The 27,836-nt window shown below is 43.1% G+C and overlaps 2 protein-coding genes across 2 annotated transcripts; one reads left to right on the top strand and one right to left on the bottom strand.

The window, feature by feature from the left end:
• The first annotated feature begins 8 nt into the window (after window positions 1-8).
• On the top strand, window positions 9-9,382 carry crfb12 (cytokine receptor family member B12). Its single transcript, XM_066710188.1, has 7 exons — window positions 9-248; window positions 3,708-3,883; window positions 5,603-5,726; window positions 6,269-6,438; window positions 6,728-6,870; window positions 7,052-7,339; window positions 7,708-9,382. The coding sequence occupies exons 2-7, from the start codon at window positions 3,817-3,819 to the stop codon at window positions 8,392-8,394; spliced, it is 1,479 nt and encodes a 492-aa protein (XP_066566285.1). The 5' UTR covers window positions 9-248; window positions 3,708-3,816; the 3' UTR covers window positions 8,395-9,382.
• A 365-nt stretch (window positions 9,383-9,747) lies between these two features.
• Window positions 9,748-24,998, bottom strand: bicdl2 (BICD family like cargo adaptor 2). The gene is made up of 10 exons (XM_066710196.1): window positions 24,846-24,998; window positions 21,426-22,077; window positions 19,835-20,050; window positions 18,147-18,263; window positions 13,695-13,841; window positions 13,275-13,421; window positions 12,631-12,705; window positions 11,824-11,897; window positions 11,314-11,428; window positions 9,748-11,075 (listed from the first exon to the last, which is right to left on the bottom strand). Exons 2-10 carry the CDS (start codon window positions 21,708-21,710, stop codon window positions 10,893-10,895), a joined length of 1,359 nt encoding a protein of 452 aa, XP_066566293.1. The 5' UTR covers window positions 21,711-22,077; window positions 24,846-24,998; the 3' UTR covers window positions 9,748-10,892.
• Window positions 24,999-27,836: the final 2,838 nt, after the last annotated feature.

Here is a 27,836-nt window from a genome sequence, read left to right as displayed (position 1 = left end):
TCTCTTGCTCCCAATATCGTCAACATCCCTCATTCCTTCACAGCGAGAACAGCTTGTTCCTACCTGCTCACAACGCTGAAACTTGTGCTTCAGCCCATTCTGTTTCTTGTCTGTCTGTCTCTCTCGCTCTCTCACACACTCTCTCTTCTCTTCACAAACGATTTCCTAGTGTGAGTTCTGCAAAACACCACTTGCTGCCTAATCGTCCGCGAGACTCGCCTCACTGGGACTTAGTCTACCAGGACTGGGTGAGTGTATGGAAAATGTTTACTTTTTACATGGAAGAAAAGTGTATATTGTTTTATTGTTGAGCAGCGGTATACACAAAGAGTGTTTAGAGTACCGGGACTTTCACTGGTTAAATGAGGACGATTGACTATTAGGGAGTCTGCTTATACTCTGATTATTACTCATATTGTATTTGACATATTTAATGTGATACTAATGTATTCTCCTCTCTGGGGGGGTGATGGCTGAGTTTTACCCATATATATTAACTCTGTTGACTGGGTTGACAGAATAAGATTAATATTCACATTCTTATGTTTTCTTTTAATTTAATTGCAATGGGTTTTTCACATAGACTAATCAAAACAGGACAGAGTTATCCCATTGCTTTAACCAATGTTTGTACTGACTTGTAGAATAATTTGTTTACATCCATGTTGTTTGGCCTCAAGGATTTTCATTCAGGTTCACAGCAGCACTGATCTGTATCTAGAGACAGGTACAGTGAGGGGAAAAAAGTATTTGATCCCCTGCTGATTTTGTGCGTTTGCCCACTGACAAAGAAATTATCAGTCTATAATTTTAATGGTAGGTGTATTTTAACAGTGAGAGACAGAATAACAACAAACAAATCCAGAAAAAAAAGTTATAAATTGATTTGCATGTTAATGAGGGAAATAAGTATTTGACCCCTTCGACTTGGGGGGCAAAACCCACCAAGTTGGGAATCACAGAGGTCAGACGTTTCTTGTAGTTGGCCACCAGGTTTGCACACATCTCAGGAGGGATTTTGTCCCACTCCTCTTTGCAGATCCTCTCCAAGTCATTAAGGTTTCAAGGCTGACGTTTGGCAACTCGAACCTTCAGCTCCCTCCACAGATTTTCTATGGGATTAAGGTCTGGAGACTGGCTAGGCCACTCAAGCACCTTAATGTGCTTCTTCTTGAGCCACTCCTTTGTTGCCTTGGCTGTATGATTTGGGTCATTGTCATGCTGGAATACCCATCCACGACCCATTTTCAATGCCCTGGCTGAGGGAAGGAGGTTCTCACCCAAGATTTGACGGTACATGGCCCTGTCCATCGTCCCTTTGATGCGGTGCAGTTGTCCTGTCCCCTTAGCAGAAAAACATCCCCAAAGCATAATGTTTCCACCTCCATGTTTGATTGTGGGGATGGTGTTCTTGGGGTCATTCCTCCTCCTCCAAACACGGCGAGTTGAGTTGATGCCAAAGAGCTCGATTTTGGTCTCATCTGACCACAACACTTTCACCCAGTTCTCCTCTGAATCATTCAGATGTTCATTGGCAAACTTCAGACGGGCCTGTACATGTGCTTTCTTGAGCAGGGGGACCTTGCGGGCGCAGCAGGATTTCAGTCCTTCACGGCGTAGTGTGTTACCAATTGTTTTCTTGGTGACTATGGTCCCAGCTGCCTTGAGATCATTAACAAGATCCTCCCGTGTAGTTCTGGGCTGATTCCTCACTGTTCTCATGATCATTGAAACTCCACGAGGTGAGATCTTGCATAGAGCCCCAGACCGAGGGAGACTGACAGTTAATTTGTGTTTCTTCCATTTGCGAATAATCGCACCAACTGTTGTCACCTTCTCATCAAACTGCTTGGCGATGGTCTTGTAGCCCATTCCAGCCTTGTGTAGGCCTACAATCTTGTCCCTGACATCCTTGGACAGCTCTTTGGTCTTGGCCATGGTGAAGAGTTTGAAATCTGATTGATTGATTGCTTCTGTGGACAGGTGTCTTTTATACAGGTAACGAGCTGAGATTAGGAGCACTCCCTTTAAGAGAGTGCTCCTAATCTCAGCTCGTTACCTGTATAAAAGACACCTGGGAGCCAGAAATCTTGCTGATTGATAGGGGATCAAATACTTATTTCCCTCATTAACATGCAAATCAATGTATAACTTTTTTGAAATGCGTTTTTCTGGATTTTGTTGTTGTAATTCTGTCATTAAAATTATGGACTGATCATTTATTTGTTAGTTGGCAAATGTACAAAATCAGCAGGGGATCAAATACTTTTTTCCCTCACTGTATAAGGCAATCAAAGAGTTTTAAAATGCTGACTACAAACACACGCGCATATCCCATACACGACTCTAGATAACTCCTCCAGTTGCAATGAGATACGAACAATAACTGCAGTCTAGATTTTAACCTTAGGATAAGCGTAACAACAGTGAGAAACAGATCTTTGTTCGAAGTGTATCTGGAATAGGGAAAGAGAATGTTTCCTTGATCTACTGAAAAATAAACAAATAGGAACAAGTAGTTATTATTCACGTTCGTCTTTCAGTAAGAACTGGTCCATTTGTAGAAATGAAAAACCCCAGTGGCATATGCAGAGAAAGAGCCAATACATTCATTTTCAGTGATTTCTGTTTCAATTCTCTTAAAAGAGCATGACATAAACTTGGTTATCACAAATGGTTTAAAAAAAACTCATTAACCTTTACAGATTATCCTTATTTCACACCATAAATAAAACCAGCAAACTTAAATATACCATAGCTCTTTTCAACGAGTGCATCTAAATCTGAACATCTGTTTGGCCACACCAAGTGACATCCTTACTGAAAAAGAATCCACAAAACACAAAGGATAGAAAAAATAATAAATGTAGCTGCAAGCAGCAATGTAAGGGGCCAAGCATATTTAGACAGATATGGCATGTTTAACAGACTTTAGGGTTTCATCCACAATGAGATTTGAACCCAGGTTTCACAAACTACACTGCTGTGATCTAACCACAACGTCAAATGGCCCTGGCTTCTTAAGATGTCTTCAGATCTGCTACAATATGATAATGCTAGTACATGAATATTGAAACTAATAAAGCCATAAGCCAAACACATCTGTAGGGATATATCATGTTTAACATACTCTTCCATTCTGGCCATGGGGGGACTCAAACCCAGGTCTTCTGGGGTTTAATGTGCTGACCTTACTGTCTGAGCCATATACAACATAAGCAAAGTGTCACAAAACTATCCTATGCCTGTGAGAAGGGAGTGCTTAGATTATAACTTCATCGTTTGTAATATGAGTGAGATATAATATGTGATATAATATGTGTAATATTGTGGTGGAATAGTGTGTAATATGAATATGTATAATATGAGTGTGATATGTTATTCAGATATATATTACAAGATATTTATTGTACTCTACAATATACTACATTAAATAAAGTCTTCTTACAATGAATACATAGACAATATAAAATTGTTAGTTATTTCAATATTTGTAAAGATTACTATTAGTTAAATTTGTATTGGTAGTGCAGCTCCCTCTCTTTTTCAGGTCCACATGACCTGTTTAACATGTATCGCTTCATAAATGTACTCTATTATAAATCCACAGTGGCATGAAATGCAAGACAAAGAAATGTTCTTATATCTTGTATATGTCAACACCTGCATGTGTCCAAGTACCCAAGAGGCATTTCCTTCTGTTCCAGATGTACCTGGTGGTGGACCTCTGCCCAGGTTGTCCATCTGTGAGCAGCAGCCCAGGAGCCCAGTGACTGTGGAGAGAATGAGTGGAGGCCCTGACCAGGCCCTGAAAGGATGAGGAGGAAGACCCTCGCTTGGGCTTTATTCTTCTACCTGCTGTGGGGTCAACTGACGTCCTCAGGTCAAGACCCTGTTTGTGAATTGATGATAGATTGATTGATTGATTGGTGCAATGATGTATGTATGTATGTATTTATTCCCAGATGCTTTATAGATTCATGTTATGAAAATAGTATGGAAACAGTCTTTTCTATAACTTATTTTTATTATTATTGTTGTTGTTGCTGGCCTTATCCAGGGTGTCGGAAAACATATACTTTTCAATAAACATAGTACAATTAGAGCATGAAAATACAGTTTCCAGCGCCAGTCCTAGTAAAAGTATTAGTTCTTTAGCTCTATTAGTATTAACTCGAGAGCCCAATTCACTGCAATGTCTGTGCCTATATTGTGAAGTATGTGTGTGTGTGTGTGTGTGTGTGTGTGTGTGTGTGAATTTAATTTTTGTTATTGTGCCTTTTTTCACTCCTCTGAACACATAAACTATAGGGACCCCTCTTAAAGTTCCTTGCAGTAAATTTGCAATGGTAAAAAACATACTGAAATGTGGTTTTACTGTTGTATGCTACCGTAAATTCATTTAAAGGATCCGTCACCAAAAACAACCCAGCAGGCAAAATACATTAGTTGTTTCAACTTCTTTATTCCACATTGAATTTACATTGAAAATTGATTGGATTTGCAAATAGAATGGATAATTCTAGAATGAAAACCCCAAACAGGTACATTGTTGGTTGAAATTACTTTATTTAACGGAGTATCGTGTGCTATTAATAAGCTGTATATAACTACATCTGATTGGCTGATTACCTGATAACCCTTCCTGATACGCCTCTGACTGGTTGGCTCAGCTGTGTTTTGCACTTTAAAAAGCTGCTTTGCTCCATAATCAAGCTGTTGTTTTACCTCTGAATCCCTCCAAGTAGTAAAAAGCCTACAACACTACTATATATATGTATGCACACATACATACACACTTACAAACTGCATGATTTCACTTTTTTTCTCTTTATTTAAGGATAAGTTTGTGCATTTTCTGAACATGTCACTGAAAATACATTCATAAAAACAGTTTGGGGGTTAGGGAAATAAATGATATTGTTTGAGAGGATATTGTGTTTATCTACACTTCTCACGACGTCTCTTCAACCTGAAAGCAACGTGCATTTCGATGAATCGATGCCAAAACCACATTGAACAGTAGCTGTATTCTTGTTGATCCAAGTCACAACTGGATTTCAATCACAAAAGAACGTCACAATTACGTCAAGTGCCTGTTGGGAAGAGAATACAGTAAAATACTTCACTCACATTGGATCTGTTTCCATTTTTTGCTTTTGCACATTTGAATGGACAGATTCCGGTGATGTATACAGTTTCACTCATTAGTTGAATTAACTTTAAATTCTTATCAGACACCCCAATTGTCCTGAACAAAAATGTGACAGGTAATAGGATTGCTTCCATCTGCATTTCTTTCTTTCTTCCTTTCTTTTTCTTTTTGTCTTTGTCAAGCACTTCCTGTATGTGTGCACAATGCAGAGTGATTTCTCCAAGTGTCTTTGTGAACATGAATTACAGAGCGAGGAGAGAACCTACTCTCCCAGACACCACTTGCTCTGACTCAAAGAGGGTGCATAGGCATCCTTTCATTTTAAGCCTCCAATGAAATACCTACAGCCCTGCTCTGCCGTCATGATTTCTGTGTTCTGCTGTTGCCATGAGCAGATCTGAGGAGGGGTGGTTCGCACTGTGATTTCTGTATGTGTCTGCTCTCCAGACGGGCTGTCTCCTCCTGAGAATTTCACCTTAACCATAGAGGACTTCATAGCTGTTGTGTACTGGAGCCCAGCAGCCAGGAACCAAACAGACACCCTCTACACAATCGAGATGAAAAACCTGGGGTGAGTACAGTCTGAATGGGAGACAGACAGCGCCCCCTGCTGCCTAACCTCGCTGAACTGCAGTCCATTTCACCGTCTCCGTGAACACAGACTGACAGTTCCTCCTACAGATACAGGAGTCACTGAAACATCGATAAATGGTTGTATGAGAAAGTCATTGATATTAATGCTAATTTCCCATTACAAAAATAATTAAAATCCCCTGCTGTGTCACAAGAGCAAAGCTGAGCAGGAAGGGACCTTAGTGCACAGCTCAATCCTCTCAACATGAGCGAACAGAAACATCCATGCTTATTTTCAATACTCGAATGCATACCAAATGTACTTTACAGGACTGCATCAATGGGTGAACTTCAATTGACACCATATAACTGAAACACACGCTTTCTTTTTTCTCCTGCCTCGAAATCCTTTCTCACACGATAGTTATAGACTCTAGATTATGCTTTACTCCCCAGTTAAAAAGTCTGTAAAACAAATGTAAGAATTCTAGAATTAAAACCGGGCAACCATTTCTATTTCTATGTGTTTTTTTTTTTAAGGGAATCATGGAAGGAAGTTGACGGCTGCAGAGGCATCGAGTCCACGAGCTGCACACTGCCGCTGACTTTCGAAGACATCCATGGACACTACTTCATCAGGGTGAAGTCCATGCGGAGGAACGAGACCTCAAAGTGGTCTGATACCCTGCAGGTCCAACCTTACAGTCACTGTAAGCCTTATCTTCTCTCCCTCTTCTTTCTACCCTGCAGAAACAAATTGCACTCCTCAAGGGAAGCATCATTGTACATTATATATAGTGGTATGCTTTGATCTTCAAACTGGAACGGTAAACTGGACTGACTACAGTAAATATCTGGGAGACCGTACAGTGAGTGATTTGTGCAGTGGTCTTAAGAGTCCATAAATCTTGTACTGTCTACACCAAGCACTGCAACCTTGTTTCTATCATGGAGCTGGGCTTTTGATCTCATCTCCTCCTCCTCTGTTATCCCCAACAGCAAAGGTGAGCCCCCCCATTGTCACGCTGTCTCTCCAGCACCGGGAGGTCAAAGTCAAACTCGAACACCCCATCAGCAGTCAGTGGGGAAACGCTGAGTACACTGTACAGCTTTATGAGAGAAGCACCCCCTGGGCCATCCAGGTAATTTTCAGAGGTCTTCAAGGCAAAGATAGCGTGATTTGCACACTTAGTGCCTACCTTTCTGTGCTCTTTCTGTACGCTAACCCAATATTCAGCATGAGTGCAAGGAGTGTGCAGCATGTAGGGAGTCGGGGGCAATACATCCTATGTAAAAGCTTCTCTGCTGTTCTGTCCTTTGCAGAGGAAAATACTGATGAATATTTCGGATCCTGTCATCTGTTCCTTCGAGGGACTCATTCCGGGCTACCACTACTGTGTGAAGGCCAAAGTGCTAGCCTACAGTGAGAGCCCACAGTCCCAGGAGGCGTGTATCTTCCTGCCCAGTCGGAACGGGACAGCCATCTGGCTCCCAGTTAGTTTTGTGAGCTGTTTTCTACTGATAGTGTTCTTCCTGGTAGTAAGCCTATACATGATGGTGCAATGCTACCTGAAGCCCAAGCCCTCTAACCTCCAGACTCCTAAAACACTGGTAAGTAAGTCAACTTGACACCTCGACACTTCAAATTATCAGCTTTCTTTAAAGCAGTCCAGACGTAGGGTTAAAAGCACTGCATCGTGATTGTTGTATTGAAAGGTAGAGACCAAACTGGCCAAGTTTAAAAAGCATCCACAGCAGCCACAGACTGAATCCCTTCTCCGCTATCTTAACTCCATTCAAAGGGCAGTCAGAGTGCCTGCTGGACAAACAGTATGTTTCTAACGGGCAGCAGCTGACTGCTCACCTTTCCTGGTATCTTCTCCCAACGCTGTGGAATTTAGGTATCCATAAGGTATTGAAAGAGTGGCAAAAAAGCAGGTAGAGGATCATGACAATAACCCCAATACATCTTTAACTAGGAGATTCTCACGGAAGGTCCAGGCAGAAGGTCCAGGCTCCGGGATGTGGTCTGGAGTCCCAAAAGAGCCCCCATCTCATCTCTCTCCCTCTCGGACTCCGATGCCCTGCTGTGCAGCAGCCTGCGCTTGGACAGCGGATACGAGCAGGGTTTCCTGAGCACCAGCAGCATGTCCAACTCGACCGTCGGCGACCAGGACTACAGTAAGAGGTGCTCGCTGTTTTACAGACTAGAGAGGGATGGGGAGGAATCGTTGGGGGAGGTGCTGGAGTGTGCAGAGAGCCTCCCTCCCTGCCCTCTTTCAGGCATCGACGAAGAGGAGTGGAGTTGGGGTCAGGCGCCTGATTTAGAGAGCGGTCCGGAGCAGCAGCAACCAGATATAACCAGTCTTGACAGTCCGGGTGTCCCGCTTTGCACGCTCTCTCTGGCCTACAACCTGGAGGAAGAGGCCCAGCCAGACAGCACTTGCAGGGACTACAGTGACAGCACTTGCTTGCACAATGCAGTTGACAATGCAGAGAATTCGGTTCTCTACCACGGGTGCACGGATGAGCCTCTCTCTCCAGGGTACCAGGCCCGATTGGGTGTGCTGGCAACAAAGCTCTGTAGAGAGTCGATCCCATGCCCAAGATTTGTTCACATCCTGCCCAGTGGGTATGAAAGCCGCCCAGATCCATGTGCCTATTAATCTTCGGGACCCGGCCTGACCAGATACAATCACCTGAAAAAAAAAAGACATTTGGCTGCTGTAGAATGACTGGTGCTGCTGTGTTTCCACTCAGAGCCGGCTTCTAGTGGGCTTCATACTGCAGTCCACGGCATGGCTGGGGATCCACAGCAGAAGGCAATGGCCGCCATCTTTCTTATATATGTCCAGCTGCTCTTTGGCATTTTTTTCCATTATGTGTCCAAAAATGCACTACTTGGCAAAAGCCTGACAGGATATGAACACAAACAATGCCCCTGAGATGCAGGGAATGATGCTGACTGACTGGCAGATAAAGATGCTGCTTCCCTGGCCTGTCCACAGCTGGAGCTCTGGATCCAAGACAGTCTTTCCTATGACAGAGAGATCTCAAACTACCTCAGAAACCCAGTACGCCGGTCCCACACTCTCTAGGGTGGATATAGCAGTTAACCAAGCAAGACCTGAGGCTAATGAAGAAGCCTATCAATAGAATGGCGATGGTGCTTTGACCAGGAGTACAAATCATGTTGAGCAATATCTCTCACACAACACAATGTTATTAATATGCTGAAAGCTTGCACTGGGGGAAATGGAGTCTCCACCTCTTTTCGAACTTCAACTACAAGTACTGCTCTTGTCTCTTCTGGAGGACACAAGCTCTGTGGATGTCACAGTAGTTCAGTATACAGTAATGTTTATCAATAGCCACGCATTTTCAAACATTTGCATCCAAGACAGCAGAATGACTTCCTTCTAAGACATGATGCCATTTCATGTCAGTTGTTTTTGGATTATTTATTTGTTTGTTTCACATTTGTTTTTTGCCTCCAGCAAGGATTCCAGCCGTGGTGATTGAAGTTCATGCTGTTGGCTTAAAGGAAAACTTTGTTTATATCATGTACATAACTGAACCATTGTTGAACCTTCTCATACACCTGTACCGCGTAAAGTATTTGTTCAAACTCAAATAAATAAAATAATATCTATATTTCTATATATGTCTTACTAAACTATGCCTTTCCCTGTGGTTACACACTATATGGGGTGTAAAGGAGTGCTCCAAAAGCTGTGAAAATCAACAAAATATGTTTTGGGTGTTGGCAGTGTTAATAAACTGTTCCATACACAGCTGTGTTTACTGTTATTAATTTTTTGGGGACTTCTCAAACATGATTTCTCCAACACGACCACATATACTTAAACAGACATGCACACAACACATCAATGCATGCGTACATCTGTGTCTCTATGTATTAAAACAGGTTGAGGCCTTATAAGTAAGAAAGGAAATACAAACACAATAATGATGTACAGTAAGGGAGGCAGAGAGAGAGAGAGAGGGAGATGGGAAGGTTGGATTGTGAGTCAGTTTTATTTGATCTGTATATGAAAAGCTGTCTGGTCGTGGTTGACTCCAGTGAGATAACAAATTTAAATAAGCATCTTTGTATCAAGGGATGCAATGCATCTTAAAACAAGCCATGGATATAATAAAAATATGGGACAATGGTTCGAAATTCGGAGTATCGCTTGCACAGTTCTGAGAAAAGGGGTTTTGCCGAACAGTGACTCTCCATCTCCACCAGGTGGCGTTCCACTCCTTCCTTTAGAAATTTCAGGCACAGAATTTAAAACACTGTACAGGTATCATAAACATTTTCTTTATTAATATATATATATATATATATATATATATATATATTATTGCAAGTCATCAGAAAAGTATAGCTTGCTCTGTACAAAATATAAAACTTCTCTATCTTTGTTTCTGGGCTGCAGTTCTGCTGCGACTAGACCTGTCCAAGCAGCTGAATGGCTGTGGTCCTGATGTGAGCAACAACACTGCAACACATATTGCACATTTGCCTGCATTCATATATTTATATATTCTAAACCATGGAATATATTAATGAGTTCAGAAGAAAGAAAATAGTAAATGAGGATATAAGAATAAATATGGATGCAGTTATTTTTAATGGCACAGATATGGATGCATTGCCGCTCTTCAGAAGCTTGTGTAATTCTGTTTTGTGCATTTTTTCCCCTCCTCTGATTTTCTGGGGAAGGGTGGTGGGGGGATGCAGTACGTGCACAAAGATACTCTGGCACAGTTCAGACTTTCATTCCCTGTTTGACAGAATGCAAAAAGTCTGACAGGCCAAAATGATGGTATAGGGCTAAACAATCATCCCTTTCTTATTGTCACGAAGCAGTGAGTTCGTGCTGACTGTGAGATGGAAATGTCTGCTTGTTTCAAAAGCCCTAAAAGACTTTCTGGCATGCAGTTTCCTGGAACTTTTTCCTCTTCTTTGGGTTTATTTGTGCTGAGTTTATTGCTCTTGCTTCCCCGCCCGCTGCAATCAAAGATGTTTCCACGTTGGGGAAGGCCCTGAAGCCCATAGACAAAACATTGTCCCCTTCGGTGTTTCTTCCTGTTCTGTTCACTACATTGGTTCTCCATCCTTCTTGCATGCCTGTCCTCTCTCCCACCCCCACCCTCAGATCTTTTTGAATAAGTTAGAGAAGAAGCCCCCACTCTCCTCTGCTTCGGCCCTCTGGCCCAGCCCCCTGAAAGATCTGCTCAAGCGAGAGTTCCTCTGGAGGGAAGCCCTCTTCTCGCGAGCTTTCTCCTCCTGTCCCTGTGTGCGCACCTGCTGGCTGATGACCAGGCGCATGTCCTCCTGACAGAGGGAGGGAGAGAGAGGGTGAGTGGGAGAGGAAAAGCGGAGGAGAGTTGCACAACTCTACAAAACAGATTTTCTATCATCAACAAGCTTGTTCTCCCAGTGCTTATTTTTTCCTGACAGAAAAGACACCCAAACTCTTCATCACCTGAGCAAATCCAAATACAGAAAGAAAGAGAACAAAACAGAGCATGTGCAGCTTTTGGGTAAATTGTACTTTTTGGATTTTTTTTACCTGCCAGGCCTCCACTTCCTGAGACAGCGCCACCTTGTGTTTAATGGTGTTGAGCAGCTGCTGGTGTAGGGCGTCTCTCTCTTCTCTGGCGTGATTCAACTCCTCTTCCAGAGAACTGGAGAGAGAGAGAGAGAGAGAAAGAGAGAGAGAGAGAGAGAGAGAGAGAGAGAGAGAGAGAGAGAGAGAGAGAGAGAGAGAGAGGAGAGAGGGGAGAGGGAACTCAAAACACAAGGATCTCCAAGAGCCCAGTCACTAGATTGCTGATAAATGCATCTCATTTTACAAGTGTACGATCACGGATGTTGAAAAATCAAACAGTTTAGGACTTAGAAACCCCGTCGGTATGCATTCATACATTTTGTATTGTTAAAAAGAAGAAGAAGAAAAAAATATATATATCAAGACCACATGATCATCTTAATTCACTATTTTTCTTTTAGCATCTACTAAGGGACCGAGCTGTCAGATCACATCACTATCTCATTGTGTTACACACAGCAGAGGCCTCACCTGTGGCTGGGCTGTTCATCGTGCTTGCGGACCTCTGCTCTCAGAGACTCCAGCTCACTGTCTTTGGACTCCAGCTGTGCAAACAACAGCAGATCACACAGTGAATTATTCTGAATGATTATTCTTTTATCCGTGTACAGCAACTATTATCAAGTTAACAATTATGAAGCACGACACATGTTTAGGTGCCTTTTAAAAAGAATAGGGACCATTGCCAACTGAGCTATTTCAGAAGTGTTAGTCTGAGCTGACAAACATTACTGTAACAGCTCACCCACTACCATAGCATATGTCTCTGACCTGACGCTATAGAAAAAGGGGACCCAAAGTATGTCTGACCATTGGCAAGGACTGACTTTAGGGAGGTAACAACTGAATCTGACCAGCTATTAATATTGTTACAGATGGAGTTGAAGTACCATGCATTTCTGTCACTGTGTCTTTTTAGCTGAATGAATCACTTTTTTTTTTTGGTATGCTCATTAGTGTTGGTAGAGGAGTTGCACATACAAGCCTGTGTTGTGCCATAAGGGACACAGGTATCCTAGTCACAGTAACTATGTGATATAATCGTCTCTGTGGTGTGGTGAGCCATACCGTACACTTGGTGGCGCTAATTCCACTCAGTCTCATTTTTGAAGCCGTTTTGTTTTGTGATTAACTTTGTCAGTCACATTGCACTTCTCCAGACATGCAGGTCTAGATGGACACCATGAAACTTGAAACATGACTTCCTGTACAATGTCTAGCCCAGGTTGTCTTGCCCTGAATCCCCCTCGCTGGTATTCCCATTGAAAGCTGACAGACCTCTTGTTTCAGTTTCTGCAGTTCCTCCTCCCGTTCCCTCAGCTTTTCCACGGGAACAAAGCTGCTGTCTTGTGCCTGGAAAAAAGCCATCATTTTTGTGTGTGTGTGGTCACTTTCAGGGATTAGTCTTGGAACAACAGTACAGACATGGTTAAGGTTAGGATCAGGGTGAGGTTTTCAGGAAAATCGGGTTGTGCAATGCAGAACACAGGTCGTCGTTGTGTTTTGTTGTCTGCTTGGCTGCTCTTTTACAGTAACTTGATCGACACTGCTCGCCTTTCACAAGCTTCTCTGTGTGTATGTCATTATGTCATGGGAAATCGCTATGGGGCTCCATCCTGGTCACTTTTCACAGCTGATATATAATACGCTGCCCAAAAGAACCTGACACAGTGCGTTAAACTGATTACAACAAAGACAGATACAGTTTCAGCATTATCTTCAGGTAAGGTCTTCAGGCAACTTTAAACCTCCAGTCCCTAATGACTGAGACTTCAGACAATTGGGTCAGTAGCTGCTTCTGTTAAAGTCATTCATAGCACAGGTGGACTCCAGCACACCCGGGCTGAGGGAGATTTCATTGGCAGGGCTGGGTTGGGGGTGGGTGTTTGGGGACTCTGTGGAAAGGGGCTTCCGGTGGTTACCTGGCTCTGCTCGATCTCGGATTTGAGGGACAGGGGGAAGGAGCTGGGCTGGGTCAGGCTGACCTCGTCTCCCAGGGCTTGGACGTGGCCCTGCAGGGTGTGGTTGATTGTCCGCAACTCAAACGCTTCACTCCTCTCCTGCGCCAGCTGTACACAAACACACAAACACACACACACACACAGGCACAGTCAGCAACTTACACAGGTCCAGGTTTGAGAAGTTGAAAGTGGCCTCACTGGTCTACATAGCCTGTAGAAATCATGGTTTTTATTCTAAGTCTGTTTTAAGATAATGAGACTGATATTTACACTGGAATAATAGTATATCTCATGAGAAGATAACCGCTAGCCATCCACTGCTTCTGGGCAGGGGTGTCGCGGTACCGGAGGTTGGCGTGCCAGTGCCACGGCGGTGCCCACCTCTTTCTCTCGCTCCTGCAACTGCTCCTGCAGCTGCAGCATCCTGTCCCTCAGGCCGTGGCTCTCTGCTCTCAGGCGCTCGCTCTCCTCGTGTGCGGTCTGCAGCCTCTGCTCCATCAGGGCCTTTCTGTCCTGCAGCACTCGGTTCTGAAGGATGCGAGAGGGGTTTAAGAACATAAGAACATAAGAAAGTGTCCAATCGAGAGGAGGCCATTCAATCAATCGTGCTCGTTTGGTGTCCATTAATAACTAAGTGATCAAGGATCCTATCCAGTCTGTTTTTGAATGTTACCAAATTGTCTCTTCAGCCACATTGCTGGGTAGTTTGTTCAGATTGTGACGACTCTCTGTGTGAAGGAGTGTCTCCTGTTTTCCGTCTTGAATGCCTTGAAGCCCAATTTCCCGGGTGCGTGTGTCCCTGCTGATCTGGAAAAGCTCCTCTGGTTTGATGTGGTCGATGCCCTTCATGATTTAGAAGACTTGGATCAAGTCCCCACATAGTCTCCTCTGTTCCAGGGTGAAAAGGTTCAGTTCCTCAGTCTCTCAGTAGGACTTTCCCTTCAGACCTGGAATAAGTCTGGTTGCTCTCCTCTGAACTGCCTCTAGAGCAGCGATATCTTTCTTGAAGTGTGGAGCCCAGAACTGTCCACAGTATCCAGATGAGCTCTAACTAGTGCATTGTACAGTCTGAACATTACTGCCCTTGTTCTCAATTCTACACTTTTGACAATATACTCTAACATTGTTTTTGCCTTTTTTATTGCTTCCCCACATTGTTTGGATGGAGAAAGTGAGGAGTCCACATAGACTCCTAGGTCTTTCTCATGCGCTACTTCATCTAGTTCTAGTCCTCCCATAGTGTAATTATAGTGGACATTTCTGTTACTTAAATACTTAATACATTAATAAAATACATTACAGATACTTATACTACTACTGCTATTTATATACATTTGAAAAATATTAGGATTGATCTACACAAACTGTTTAAATAAAATAATCTTTTACAGGTCATTTCAAGAGATAAGTTCATCTGTAAGTTAGGGCTTTAACTTCTCACGTCCAATAACTTTTGTTTTAAACTCGTTCTCTCATCACTCTCTATAGATAAGTTTATTTATTTATGACAGTAAAAGCTGATACCTTTATAATGACAAATTAAACCATGGTAACAAGGATTAATCCAAACATTTGCATATTGTGCCAGCTTTTGAAATAGGTGAGCTTGTGACGTCACTGACCTCAGCTCGGGTCATGCAGTGGAAATACACCCGACCCAGGCCAGCTGGCCTCGGTTCTGGCTTGGTTCAGGGTCGGGTCGAATGTGCCAGTGGAAAAGGGGCATTTGAGACAAGATGGGATTTTAAAATTAACTTGAAACTGCAAGAAATTGAGCAGTTGACCAGCTGTTTTCTGTGCCTTCTGCGATCAGACCCTGGGGTCGGCTAGTGATTGTGTTACCGATCTGGTAGGAAGAGTCGTTACACATGGGCTTTTGCGTGAGATTCATTAGTGATCGGCATAGGATAATCAGGTTTAATGGATCAAATTTCCCAAACATAGACGGGGAAAGCCCAGTTGGCACTACAGAAGCAGAAATAGAAATGGTTGAGATGGTAAACGACTGTTTTCAAACCAATCAGGGAGAGAGCATGCAGTGACTTGATCTTTTCAAATGACCAAGACAGAGTCAGAGGGACACTAGTTAGAGAACCAATGGCAAACTGTGATCACACTATCGTTAGCTTTGAGGCATTCTTTCAAAAGACAAGGACCAAGTCTAAAACAATGATCTACAATTTTAAAAATGCAAACCTTGAAGGCACTTAGAAGAGGTAGACTGGAGCACACTAGATACAGATTAAGTTATATTTTAGGAATATACTACTTGATGCTCAGGAGAAATTTGTACCAAAACTTAGCAAATTGAGGACCAAGAAACATTGGCCAAAATGGTTTAATAGAAGTATGCAAAAAAATATCAAGAGAAAGAAAATGTTGTATAGGGCATACAAAAGGGATGGAGATGAAACAAAATACAAAGAATATGTTGAACTGCAAAGAGACATTAAGAAAGGGATGAGGAAAGCAAAGAGGGAAATAGAAAGAAACAGCTCATGGAGATAAAACTAATGCAAAGAGCTTTTTTCAATATTACAACAGCAAGAGGTCAATAAAGGAGGAAGTGAAACAGATAAAGGGCAAAAATTTAAGTATCTTGGAAAATGAACAAGATGTGGCAAATGTTCTAAATGAGTATTTCACAGAGGTTTTTACAAAAGAAAAAACAGATAACATGCCACAGGTTAACAATCAGTCCAGTCAAACCCAAAGAGAGATCAGGATAAATGAGGAGGAGGGACTAAAGGGACTAGCAGAATTAAAAACAAACAAATCACCTGGGCTAGATGGTATATTTCCAACAGTACTTAAAGAAATGAGTTTAAATGAGAAATTATTTATAGGCCGCTAACTCAAATATTCCAAATGACACTTAGAACAGGGGATGAGCCAACTGACTGGAAGACAGCTAATGTCATACCAATCCACAAGAAAGGGGACAAAACTGAGCCAGGAAATTACAGACCAATCAGTCTCACCTGCATCACCTGTAAAATGTTGGAAAAAATTATTAGACAGAAAATAGAGGAGCATCTTAATGAAAACCATATTCTTGGAGATAGTCAACATGGGTTTAGACAGGGCAGATCATGTCTTACTAATTTATTGGAGTTTTTTGAACATACAACTGCAGCTGTGGATCACGTGAAAGCATATCTCTCACTCCTGCAACTGCTCCTGCAGCTGCAGCATCCTGTCCCTGCGGAGTGTAACAGCTGAAAACGAATCCAGAGTTATGTAGTATCAGGTAACCAGGTATGCAAAGAGTATTTTTATATGATACTTCTTTCTATTGTCCCTATTATTATAACTAATGCGAAACTCAATATCAGTTATTATTTTTTGCCATGATATACTTAGATTTTCAAAAAGCTTGTGATAAGGTTCCACACCAAAGACTGATGCTCAAATTGGAAGCTGTAGGCATTCAGGGTAATGTAAGTAGATGGATTATGAAGTGGTTGATGTCTAGGAAACGGAGGGTGTCAATTAGAGGAGTCGCTTCTAACTGGAGTGAGGTTGTTAGTGGAGTTCCACAGGGATCAGTACTAGGGCCTGTGCTGTTTCTAATCTATATTAATGATCTGGACTCTGGGATAGTCAGCAAACTTGTCAAATTTGCAGATGGTACTAAAATAGGTGGCTCAGCAGATACAGTCTCGGCAGCACAGGCTATTCAAAGGGACTTAGATAATATTCAGTTGTGCGCCGACATCTGGCAGATGAATTTCAATGTAGACAAGTGCAAGGTAATACATGCAGGTAACAGAAATGTCCACTATAATTACACTATGGGAGGAACAGAACTAGATGAAGTAACGCATGAGAAAGACCCAGGATTCTATGTGGACTCCTCACTTTCTCCATCCAAACAATGTGGGGAAGCAATAAAAAAGGCAAACACAATGCTAGGGTATATTGTCAAAAGTGTAGAATTGAGAACAAGGGCAGTGATGTTCAGACTGTACAATGCACTAGTTAGAGCTCATCTGGATACTGTGGACAGTTCTGGGCTCCACACTTCAAGACAGATATCGCTGCTCTAGAGGCAGTTCAGAGGAGAGCAACCAGACTTATTCCAGGTCTGAAGGGAATGTCCTACTGAGAGACTGAGGAACTGAACCTTTTCACCCTGGAACAGAGGAGACTACGTGGGGACTTGATCCAAGTCTTCAAAATCATGAAAGGCATCGACCACATCAAACCAGAGGAGCTTTTCCAGATCAGCAGGGACACACGCACCCGGGGACACAAATGGAAATTGGGCTTCAAGGCATTCAAGACAGAAAACAGGAGACACTTCTTCACACAGAGATGCGTCACAATCTGAACAAACTCCCCAGCGATGTGGCTGAAGAGACAATTTGGGAACATTCAAAAACAGACTGGATAGGATCCTTGATCACTTAGTTATTAATGGACACCAAACGAGCACAATGGGGCAAATTACCTCCTCTCGTTTGTAAACTTTCTTATGTTCTTATTTGTAATTTATTTAAACCTTTACAGAAACATAAGATTTTAGTTGAATGTATGTTTGTAAATTTCATTAGATGATGCTTTATTGATTATATGAATGTTTGTCTTTTAAAGCAGTTACTCAGCAGTTTTTATTATTATTATTCACTGAAACACATCCGTAATAAACACCTGAATAACAATTAGAGTAACAATCTGTACTGTTTCTCCATGATCTGTAACACCATTGTTGATTGTTTCAAGTGTCACCGATATACAACTGTCCCAACATCATTTTACATGGTTTACAATTGTCTAGAAACCGCCTGAATGGTTGCCAACATATTTTGGTTGTGGAATCACTTGTCTTACCTCTGCATGCAGACTGTCCAGTTTGACTTTGGTGACGGAGCCTCTGAGATCCTTCTCTTCATACTCCTCTCTCAGTGCGCGCAGCTCGGACCGCAGACCGTGCTCCACGGTCACAGCCTGAGAGAGACACGGGGAGACGGACAGGGACAGGGTGTGAGCCGGGAGAGACAGGGGAGAAACAAAGGATTGGAGAGAGAGAGAGGACGGACACTGCGAGGAGAGAAGAGAGGGGGGGGGGGAGACCTGAGAGGATCTGGGGGGCAGTGTGTGAGCGAGGGAGTCAGCATATTTCTGAGCGAGAGCAACCCAACCAGGTTTCCAATTTGAAGTGGTACAAAGTGTCTACAATAAACTATTCCTTTCATTTGACGTCATTAACGGAGTAGGAATTAGTGATTAGATGTTAAGGAATCAACAAGATAGACAAAGCGTATATTTCTGGAAGTCTTTTGTCCATATCTCTCATATCTCTGCTGGATGACGTAAACAGCTCAGTAAACGGCAGAACACAGATTTTTTTAACATTGCCATACGACAGTTGAGAAACAAAGTAGGTTTGAAAGAATATACGGTGGTCCGATCCAACAGACGAGCTACTGTAGCTCAAATTGCTGAAAAGGTGAATGCTGGTTCTGATAGAAAGGTGTCAGAACACACAGTGCATCGCAGTTTGTTGCATCTGGGGCTGCGTAGCTGCAGACCAGTCAGGGTGCCCATGCTGACCCCTGTCCACTGCCGAAAGCGCCTACAATGGACACGTGAGCATCAGAACTGGACCACGGAGCAATGGAAGAAGGTGGCCTGGTCTGATGAATCACGAGTTCAAGGTGTTGACTTGTCCTCCAAATCCCCCAGATCTCAATCCAATCGAGCATCTGTGGGATGTGCTGGACAAACAAGTCTGATCCATGGAGGCCCCACCTCGCAACTTACAGGACTTAAAGGATCTGCTGCTAATGTCTTGGTGCCAGATACCACAGCATACCTTCAGAGGTCTAGTGGCTTCCATGCCCCAATGAGTCAGGGCTGTTTTGGGACCTACACAATATTAGGCAGGTGGTCATAATGTTATGGCTGATCGGTGTATGCTATGTGTAAAACAGAATATGCACTCTCCACTGAAAACAGGTTCATTCATCAGAATGGTAGCGAGAGAGGTGTGGCGATGTGCTTTGTCATGACATTAATCCGTTTTATCTAAAAATACCACACAAACCTGCTACTCTGCATTCCAACGAGGAGAGGAGGGAGGAGGAGGTCCAGGAAGGAAGGAGAAGGGAGAGAGAGGAGAAGGAGGAGTGTAACAGCTGAAAACGAATCCAGAGTTATGTAGTATCAGGTAACCAGGTATGCAAAGAGTATTTTTATATGATACTTCTTTCTATTGTCCCTATTATTATAACTAATGCGAAACTCAATATCAGTTATTATTTTTTGCCATATGTCCGCCTTGAAAAACAATTGGCTAATTTCTTGTGGCATCCTGCAGTCAGTTCTTTCCAGCTTACTGGGTGTCCTCTCTGCCAGTCCAGTCATTTTAAACCTCTGTCTCTTTCCTTTGTTTGGCGAATACAGCCTGAGCTCACTAACCCAAAATATTCAGTGCCCTGCTTGTCCGTTTGACCCTCATTTCACACTGTACCCAAGGAGCGATGGAGAGAGTGAGACGGAGGCAGTTGATTGGTCACCTCTGCCAGCTGCTCCACCAGCTTCTGGTTGTGATTGGACAGCTGGGCGAGCTGGCTGGTGTCCTCCCTCCTCCGGTCTCTCTCCTGGCCGTTCTGGCGCTCCAGCTGGTCCCGGGCAGCACCGAGGTCGGCCTCCAGCTCGGCCACCCGCTGGGCCCACTCCAACCTACTGACCTCCAGCCGCCCCCGCAGCTCGTGACACTGCTGCTGCAAACCCTGCCGCATGGACGGACGGACAGACAGACACTGTCATAGCTGAGCCACTTTATCAATCTCCATCCTTTAAAGTTGAGCTCCATAATGAGATACAGCAATCAAAGTGTGCGTAGTCTTAATACAAACGACATCACAGAGTATTTAGCGGTCTTATTATTTTGATAGTTTTTGTAAAACATGTTTATAAATAGATTGACAATGTTTTGTTTTAAAATTATTTGTTAGTCAATAAGTAAGCAATTTACTGGTGCTTATACATACTAAGAGTTACAGAAACAGATATAAATTGGTTTATTGCTTGCTTATTCATGGTATCTCCTAAGAGTCAGTGAATTATTCACTTGCACAGGGTTTTAATGTGAGATCTGACTGTGTTAAGAACATCCACATCCACATCCACTATCAGATTATTCACACTGTACATATATACAGTATTCACATTTTTAAAACATATATCAATGACATTTCCAAGCCCTGGTCTAAAGTGTTGCATTTTAGTGTGGGATACACAGACTGCAAAATTGTTTTCATGCCTAAACCTGTGCTAAACTTTCAAAGCATTTTGCTCCTGTACAAAGTGTACTTTTTCTGAAACTGCAGTATCCTCTCTCGCTACATTCTCTACCATAACGTGCTTGCATTGCTTTCGTCAGCTAGTAAAGCAAGAGCAGCGGTTAAGCGAAAAACTCCGCAAACAAGCCCCCGCAGCACCGCAGCCCCCCAGCCCGCCCGCCGAGTCGCCTCAGTCGGTGCATTAGTGAGCGGATTCCCAACCACAATGCCTCCTCTGGGCTCGTCTCTTCACTCCTCACTTGCATTTCCTGTTTTAACTTTTCTGTTGGATTCCTCTCCATTGCTGGGGCTCAGGTTGTCACTTGTTGTCCCAAAAGCATCCCCCAAAATTAGACCTGATAGAGAAAACTGCGTGGGATGCAGGATGCAAGGTTTAACGCGACAAACCAATACTCGAAAACCCAGTGCTGAATAATGCTTCACTTCAGTCTTTTCTCTTTTTTATCCCTACTTCCTTTCAATAGATAGTTGGCATGGCAAACAGCGGGGGATTACAGTGTGTGTGCTGCAGCCAGGGACAAACTTGAGATAACAGGAATATAGAGCTCGGTGTTGATTTCAGTGGCTTGGCTGACGCAGTGAATGTAAAAGTTATAAAATGCGACTTACAAACGAAGAGGCAAGATACAATGTAGAGATGAAAAGGATACATTATAATTATTATTATATATGATTATATCGTTTATTAACCCATGCAGAATAGTTTGTAATGTACCAGAATGCACCTAATTATAACTCATCCACATTTTGGTGGAGCTGTTGTTATGCGTGGCCGTTTCATGGGTGTTTTGGTTTCACCCACCTCGATCTCCTTGTCCCTCTCCTCCAGCTTGGCCCCCAGCTCCTCGTTCCTCTCCAGCAGGGCCTGTCCCAGCTCGGCTGCCAGGATCAGGTCCCTCTCCAGGAGCAGGGAGCTGGGGTCTTCCTGAGGGGGGTCGGCCAGGTTGGGGGTCAGCAGGGACTCTCGGCGCTGGGAGGCGAAGGGGAAGAAGGCGTCCTCCAGGGTGGGGGAGGCCAGGCTGTCTTTCTTTTTGTACAGGACCCCGTCACCCCCGGCACCGTCGTGGCTCAACAGCGCCGAAGACATGACACTGTCCGGGGCATCACAGCCCTGGCCCCGGCATGGCACCGGTGCCCAAGCTGCTTGTGTTCAGTGGGCGGTGGTGGGTACAGCTACCATTCACTGCAGTGTTATATTGACTGTGTGTGTATTTTCTCCTCGTCTCAGTGCAGCTGCTTGGTCGCTCTCCAGGTTATGTTGTATCCTATTGTCTATAGATGGTGGATCTCCACAGGAATCTCAGTTGATCATGTGCTGCGTCCTACAGAATCTCAGTCTCCCAGGACCTGCGAGAGTCTCCCCGAATGACTGGGCCGTCCCCCCGAGGGCCTGCCATCCCAGGCGAGTCTTTCAGCAGCGAGAGAGACACGCCACCACCTGCAACAGTGCCCACCTGTGAGGAGACACAAGAGAGGAATTCATGACCTCGGACTGCCACTCCCCCCCGATCATGATCTGTCTCTCCCTCTCTTTGCCACGCGCCTGTCTGCCTGAGTCCCCTGTTCAAAGTGTGAGTCAAGGAAATGACATTTGATATCTAGCATTTGTTGGTTCGTGATCATAACTGTGTCGCCTATAAACTGAGGGAGGAAATTCTCTAAATATAGATTTTCAATGAATCCTGAAATATTGTTGTACATAACTACAGTGAGGGAAAAAAGTATTTTATCCCCTGCTGATTTTGTATGTTTGCCCACTGACAAAGAAATGATCAGTCTATAATTTTAATGGTAGGTGTATTTTAACAGTGAGAGACAGAATAACAACAAAAAAATCTAGAAAAACGCATTTCAAAAAAGTTTATAAATTGATTTGCATGTTAATGAGGGAAATAAGTATTTGACCCCTTCGACTTAGTACTTGGTGGCAAAACCCTTGTTGGCAATCATAGAGGTCAGACGTTTCTTGTAGTTGGCCACCAGGTTTGCACACATCTCAGGAGGGATTTTGTCCCACTCATCTTTGCAGATCCTCTCCAAGTCATTAAGGTTTTGAGGCTGACGTTTGGCAACTCGAACCTTCAGCTCCCTCCACAGATTTTCTATGGGATTAAGGTCTGGAGACTGGCTAGGCCACTCTAGGACCTTAATGTGCTTCTTCTTGAGCCACTCCTTTGTTGCCTTGGCTGTGTGTTTTGGGTCATTGTCATGCTGGAATACCCATCCACGACCCATTTTCAATGCCCTGGCTGAGGGAAGGAGGTTCTCACCCAAGATTTGACGGTACATGGCCCTGTCCATCGTCCCTTTGATGCGGTGCATATGCCGTGTCCCCTTAGCAGAAAAACACCCCCAAAGCATAATATTTCCACCTCCATGTTTGATTGTGGGGATGGTGTTCTTGGGGTCATTCCTCCTCCTCCAAACACGGCGAGTTGAGTTGATGCCAAAGAACTCGATTTTGGTCTCATCTGACCACAACACTTTCACCCAGTTCTCCTCTGAATCATTCAGATGTTCATTGGCAAACTTCAGACGGGCCTGTACATGTGCTTTCTTGAGCAGGGGGACCTTGCGGGCGCTGCAGGATTTCAGTCCTTCACGGCGTAGTGTGTTACCAATTGTTTTCTTGGTGACTATGGTCCCAGCTGCCTTGAGATCATTAACAAGATCCTCCCGTGTAGTTCTGGGTTGATTCCTCACCGTTCTCGTGATCATTGAAACTCCATGAGGTGAGATCTTGCATGGAGCCCCAGACCGAGGGAGACTGACAGTTATTTTGTGTTTCTTCCATTTGCGAATAATCGCACCAACTGTTGTCACCTTCTCACCAAGCTGCTTGGCGATGGTCTTGTACCCCATTCTAGCCTTATGTAGGTCTACAATCTTGTCCCTGACATCCTTGGACAGCTCTTTGGTCTTGGCCATGGTGGAGAGTTTGGAATCTGATTGATTGATTGCTTCTGTGGACAGGTGTCTTTTATACAGGTAACGAGCTGAGATTAGGAGCACTCCCTTTAAGAGAGTGCTCCTAATCTCAGCATGTTACCTGTATAAAAGACACCTGGGAGCCAGAAATCTTGCTGATTGATAGGGGATCAAATACTTATTTCCCTCATTAACATGCAAATCAATTTATAACTTTTTTGAAATGCATTTTTCTGGATTTTTTTGTTGTTATTCTGTCTCTCACTGTTAAGATACACCTACCATTAAAATTATAGACTGATCATTTCTTTGTCAGCGGGCAAACGTACAAAATCAGCAGGGGATCAAATACTTTTTTCCCTCACTGTACATAATGGCACACAAATATGTTAGTCAGGCATGCAGGCCTTTTCTCAGTGAGTAAGCCCTATTCAATGCACTTGAAAGAAGCAGACTTTTCTGAAGTATGTGTGTGTGTGTGGGATAAAGGTAACGTTGGTTAATGCAAAAGGAAAGTGATTCGTGTTTGTGTACTTCTACAGTAGTACTTTGCTGCAGAATTTCATTCCAAAGAGTCTCTCTTGGCTCTTATAGTTCAAATCCCGTTTCTTGTTTTTTTTTTGGTTCGGGTTGAGATGACAATAAAATCAGCTTCTTCAGCTTTCAAGCATTCCTGTGGCCTTTCAGCATTACCGCTTTGCGCAATATCTCCATTCAACCCGTCCCATATCACTAACAGACAGGTTTGGGCACTCGGGCGTTCTTGAGAAAAAGCAAAACAAAAAAGCAGCAGCAGTAACTTCAATGGAGCTCAGATTGCACATACTTGAACTGACTTTCCTACAGTAAAATGTAATTGGTTTTGTTTATGTATTAGGTTGTCTCCCTACAGGGAATACAAGTGTCTGTTTCACACCAAATGTTTGCCCACAGTGATCTATCATCTCCCAGACACATTGCACCGCATCCTGCCTGGGTCTACCTTGTGCCTACAATACGAAACATGCGCTTACATATGATGAACCTCAAGCTTTGCCCATTTCAAGTCGCTCTCTCATCCCGTCTCTGCCCACATCTCCAGTTGCTTTGCTCCCACCGATCCTCTCCCCCAGCTTGTAGATGACAACGTTGAGAAAGTTCCTCACCTCTCCTAGCGGAAAGCCAACCTAAACAACGACAGTTGTCTAGGTTGGCTTTCTGCTAGGAGAGGCGAGGAACTTTCTCAACGTTGTCATCTACAAGCCGAAGACAGTTTGTCTAAAACTCTGTGTATTCCTCCTGCCCAGGCACTTACCTCTAAAGCTTCTTAATGGTTGCTCTCAATGACAGCAGGGACGCGGCTAGTTGACGGGTGAGAACCACTGCGCTCCTCGGTCTCTCCGTCTCCCAGTGACGCTCTCCCGGCCCCGTGCTCACTCTCTCCCTGGGGTGCATTCTTGCTCGGCAGGGCGGGCCCGACTCACACACACACACACACACACAAAGGCCCTGCCTCCTGACCTTAAAGGCGATTCAAACAGGTGCATCAGGAATTGTACAGGTGCAGCTCCCGCACCGAGGAGCAGGCTACCAACAACAGTGCGTTCATGCATCGCTCCACAAGCAGCCTGCCTCTGTATTGCACCAACACGCCTGGACAAGCGGTAGTGTTTAAAAACACCGAGCTGAGGGGTTGGTGACAAACACATCAAAGTGTGCACGTCCTCTAAAGCGCTCAAATACCCGCATTGTCACAATAGCCAGCTCAGTCCAAAGGTTATGCTGTCACCTTTTAGGTTGAAATCTCAAAATTTCGATATTCATGAACATAGCATTCTTAGAAAACACTTTTGTTTTTTACCAATTGGTTCTTCTTTGTAAAAGCTTTCTGTCCGAGTGTTGTTTTATTGTGTGAGTTCAGCGAAGGGTGCTTTTACTTTTCTGTCACTTTGTGTAAAAATTAAATGTCTTAAAAATGGATGGAAGCGCGGCTGCTCCCAAATATTAATATATTGGATTGAGACAAGTAGTTAAGCGTTGATAGCCTGGCGTGTGAGAACTGTTGGTTTGTTTGTTTTTTAATTCATAGTTACTGGGGAAACTGGAATCACAGTCCTGCATTATGTTATTGAACAACCGGACTTGCTCAACAGATTTCACCGACGGAAAGTGCAACGGGTCAGACAGTAGAAGCAGCTCTTGTGTTGTTGTGTATCAGCCCATGTGAGTAATAAAGTTAAACCCGCCTGTCTATTAACATTCCCGTCTGGCTCAAACTGCAGGATGTGTCTTCCCCACCCCTCGATATAATCACTACATGCATATCACTTAGCTGTACGACATTGTTATTGCTTCCCATCACGTCCTGACATGTTGTGTTCGATCACCCCATTTCGTGACATCAGTGAACCAGGATCGTGGTGTTTCCTCAGTTTACCACTGTCCTGTAAAAAAAAGAATAAATGTGTTAATTATTTTAATTGTATCATCATTTCCCACTTTCCATTTTCATCATATTTAGTTTAAAGTTATTTCTATTAGTGAACATTTAGGCTTAAAAACTGCTGTTGTGCTGTAATTCTATAACATACTATGGAACCATACGCGTTATTATTATTATTATTATTATTATTTTTATTATTATTATTATTTATTTATTAGTAGACACCCTTATCCAGGAGACTTACAAAATATAAGAGCAATACTTCAGTGCAATAATACTGTACAGATCAAAACATTACACAATTACAAGTGCTATATAGTATTAGCATTATATAGTGGTTCTCACCCCCGATCCTTAATTGATATAATATTTTCCTAAATTAAATTCCTTTATTAAATTACTTATTTTAAGCATTAAGGGTTTTACGTTAAGTATACAATTGTGTAAGGAACGTCTAATGTTATTAAGGAACCAATTCTTCCTCAGTTACACAATTTAAAAAGTCAAATGTAAGCAAATTATTACTTCAATTAAGGGGAAAAGGAAGAGGGTGGGGGGAAGAAAAGAAGAGGGGAGGTGAGGGAGGGAGTGAGGGAGAAACATATGTACATATGTGTATATCACATACAGGGGAGCTGGAAAGTTGATTAGGTATCGCTTACAGTGGGTTTTGTTCTTGCTTAATCGTTATGATATTGTGTTTGTGTTGTTTGTATCTGATCAAAAAATAAACAAATAAATACATTCACGTCAATCAACCTTTTGCAGTGAATGTCTACAGTTCTCTCAACAGCGCCCTCTAATGTAGATCCACAGCACCGCAGGATGAGAATATCCATTCATAACACATTACTACGGAGGCTTACATTGTTTCCACACAATCACACCGTAATAACGCGCCTAATAGGATGGCCTCCGACCATTCAAATCTGTTACAGAATGAATGGACATATGTTTTATCCAATCAAAGGACCCAGAATGAACAGGGAGGTCCGCATATGCATTAGTGAGTCGGTGCAGCTGGATAGAGAGACTGACATTGTGATTTAGTTGAGCATTTACATTCTAATTAGCAAATTTGTCTTTAATTGTGAGCAAAGGGAACAAGACACTTTATTATTAGGATTATCTGCATGGTCCATTTGTCACATCTCTCAGACTGCCTTCAATCAAAGCTCTGTAGCTCAATGTAAGTTCTATTAATTAATTAATTAATTAATTCGTTTCAGGTCACTGGTTAAAAAGATGTTATCATTTCCAAAGCCAATACAAAACCTCTGAAAATAAACATCCCTAAACTTGTGCAGGACAGGATCTTAAAATCAACAGGCCTTGGCTCTGAAGTTTCTGTTCACCACCTGACACATTGTTTTACATTTTATAATGCCACATACTCGCTAGATACAGTTGGGATTCTCATGGTCAGTCTGCCAACCAATACCCCTCTGGTCAGCTCTATGCAGGGCTTCACATTGACAAACCAGCCGCCACAAAGAGCGCAGTGTTGTGGGAAAGAGGTGACTGATGGTGAAATGTCTCCACCAAGTGGACGGCAGTGCAAGTGCCACGTTATTGTGTGTGAAGAGAGTGTATTTCCAGCAGTTATTTCTTTATCTCATTAATCATTTAACAGCATTCTGAATTATACTGGATGGCTTTGGTTTTAAACTTGATCAGAACAATCAGTCAAGTCAGGATTATTATTGACAGTTCACTTTAATGAGCAATGTCATGTTTCTTTTGATGCAAATCCAACGGCTTCAGATTAGTTTTAAAATGAATCTTTCCCCCTTTGCTTACATTCCCACAAAATGGATTGAAATACAATCTCATTATCTGGTGAATCTGGTTATATCATATCCA

Source organism: Amia ocellicauda, chromosome 1, assembly GCF_036373705.1.
Source record: "Amia ocellicauda isolate fAmiCal2 chromosome 1, fAmiCal2.hap1, whole genome shotgun sequence".
Classification (NCBI taxonomy): Eukaryota; Metazoa; Chordata; class Actinopteri; order Amiiformes; family Amiidae; genus Amia; species Amia ocellicauda.
Note: the sequence above shows the minus strand (reverse complement) of the source record. Positions and strands in the feature narration are given on the sequence as shown.

Coding starts and splice junctions, on each gene's coding strand:
- crfb12 (XM_066710188.1), top strand. CDS start 3,817: ATGAGGAGGAAGACCCTCGCTTGGGCTTTATTCTTCTACCTGCTGTGG. Junction 3,884..5,602: donor GGGTCAACTGACGTCCTCAG/GTCAAGACCCTG, acceptor TCTGCTCTCCAG/ACGGGCTGTCTCCTCCTGAG. Junction 7,340..7,707: donor TCCAGACTCCTAAAACACTG/GTAAGTAAGTCA, acceptor ATCTTTAACTAG/GAGATTCTCACGGAAGGTCC.
- bicdl2 (XM_066710196.1), bottom strand. CDS start 21,710: ATGTCTTCGGCGCTGTTGAGCCACGACGGTGCCGGGGGTGACGGGGTC. Junction 12,706..13,274: donor CCGAGATCGAGCAGAGCCAG/GTAACCACCGGA, acceptor GCTTTTTTCCAG/GCACAAGACAGCAGCTTTGT. Junction 11,076..11,313: donor AGGAAGTGGAGGCCTGGCAG/GTAAAAAAAATC, acceptor TCCCTCTGTCAG/GAGGACATGCGCCTGGTCAT.